This window comes from Haliaeetus leucocephalus, unplaced genomic scaffold, assembly GCF_000737465.1.
Source record: "Haliaeetus leucocephalus isolate CR32 unplaced genomic scaffold, Haliaeetus_leucocephalus-4.0 Scaffold306, whole genome shotgun sequence".
In the NCBI taxonomy this organism is placed as follows: domain Eukaryota; kingdom Metazoa; phylum Chordata; class Aves; order Accipitriformes; family Accipitridae; genus Haliaeetus; species Haliaeetus leucocephalus.
This window is the reverse complement of record NW_010972742.1, coordinates 2342846-2344364: the sequence shown is the minus strand read 5'-3', so window position 1 is coordinate 2344364 and position 1519 is coordinate 2342846. Positions and strand designations below refer to the sequence as shown.

Genomic DNA, 1519 nt, shown 5'->3' with positions numbered 1-1519 from the left:
GTCCCTCGCCGCTCCGCCGCCCGGCCTGCAGTTCCGCCGCCGCGGGGCAGCCGCGGGCCACGCACTATCGCCTGGTGTACACCTGCAAGGTGGGCGGGGGCGGTGCCGGGAGGGCGCTGTGTGAGGGCCGCGGCGGGGCGGGCTGAGGTAAACGGCTCTTCCCGGAGGAAAGTCCCCGGTCCGGGGTGGGCCTCCGCCGGGGTCCGGTCCAGCGGAGAGCGTTAGTCCAAAGCTACGCGGCGTCGTGACAGGATCAAGCCGCCTTGCAATAGTCAGAGATGAGGGAGGGGGAAGGAAGCCTTTTAATCAAGTGAATAAAACGTTTTTCTCTTAGAAGGCCCGGAAGCTGCAGTCACCATGGTCATAAAACCCATTTTCTTTGCTTTGTAGGTCTGCCAGACCCGATCAGCAAAAACAATTTCCAAGTTAGCCTACCATAACGGGGTGGTGATCGTGAAGTGTCCCGGCTGCGGGAATCACCACGTCATAGCCGATAACCTGGGATGGTTTTCGGATCTGGAAGGAAAGAGGTAGGTGTGCCAGCAATGCTCGTGTTTAGCAAGGAAAAGGAGTTGTAAGGGGATCCTCCCGAGCTGATACATTATTTCTTCGATGCTTTTAAAATGTGGTTCAGAGAAAACCAAAGTTTTTGCTGGGTATAATTCAGTTTCATCCAGTTTCTTAAAGCACGCAAACTGAACTTTATAATCTGTAATTTGAACGTCACTACTTAGGATCTAAACAAACGCTGTCAAGCTGCAGCAGAAGCTGTGTGATACACAGGCATCCTTGTTGGTGCCAGCAGGTGAATTACTGGGTGGGGGGGTTCTTCTGTTCTCCCTCAGGCTTTATTAAATCACCGCTAGGTTTCCCTGGCTAGGCTTTTCAAATGTGTAGACTCATCTGCTGCTGAATTTCAATGATTTCTAACTCCCTTAGATAACTTAAAAAATTTCTGTTTAGCTGTAATTGCTAAATTATTGATCCTAATGGATGAAAATAGTCCCAGAAGGTTTGAGTGGTTTTATCTGTTTCCCAAAAACTTTATGGAGAAATACCGTGGTGGTGCTCATGGTGAGTCACTGTGTAGTGTTAATCCTGAGAGCAAAGCATGGAAGAGCGAGCCTGCGCTTGACTGTTAGGTCCGGCCTTTACTGTGGTGTCACTGTTGGCTTTCAAATTGCTGTTAAGGAATATCGAGGAAATCCTGGCAGCCAAAGGGGAGAAGGTGAGACATGTGGCTGGTGAGGAAGCCTTGGAACTGCTTCTGGAAAGCTCGATAGATACTGGGTCTCAAGGTCAGCCCACAGAGGGAGAAAGTGGGGAAGCCCCCCCAGAGACTGACAGCAAGGGACAGACCTGACGAATGGGATTTACGTTGTTCTGCTGATGGCAAGAGAGACTCTTAACCTTTATTCCCTGATTTCAATGGTCTGTGTTTAAAATAAACTCGGGCATTGGTCTTTCCCTGTTGTGTGTCTTTGTCTTGTGTAGTTTTGCCTTTGATGAAGCTAATGTT

The 1519-nt window shown here is 49.8% G+C and overlaps 1 protein-coding gene across 1 annotated transcript in view; it reads left to right on the top strand.

Moving 5' to 3' along the window:
- Positions 1–2: 2 nt before the first annotated feature.
- Positions 3–1519, top strand: part of DNLZ (DNL-type zinc finger) — a gene marked incomplete at its 5' end in the record, with an annotated part of 6541 nt that continues 5024 nt past the window's right edge. The window contains 3 exons of the mRNA XM_010571097.1: positions 3–89; positions 391–530; positions 1192–1519. The exon at positions 1192–1519 is cut by the window's right edge and continues 315 nt beyond it. Coding sequence (XP_010569399.1) covers positions 3–89; positions 391–530; positions 1192–1363 — 399 coding nt within the window. The remainder of the gene's footprint in view (positions 90–390; positions 531–1191) is intronic.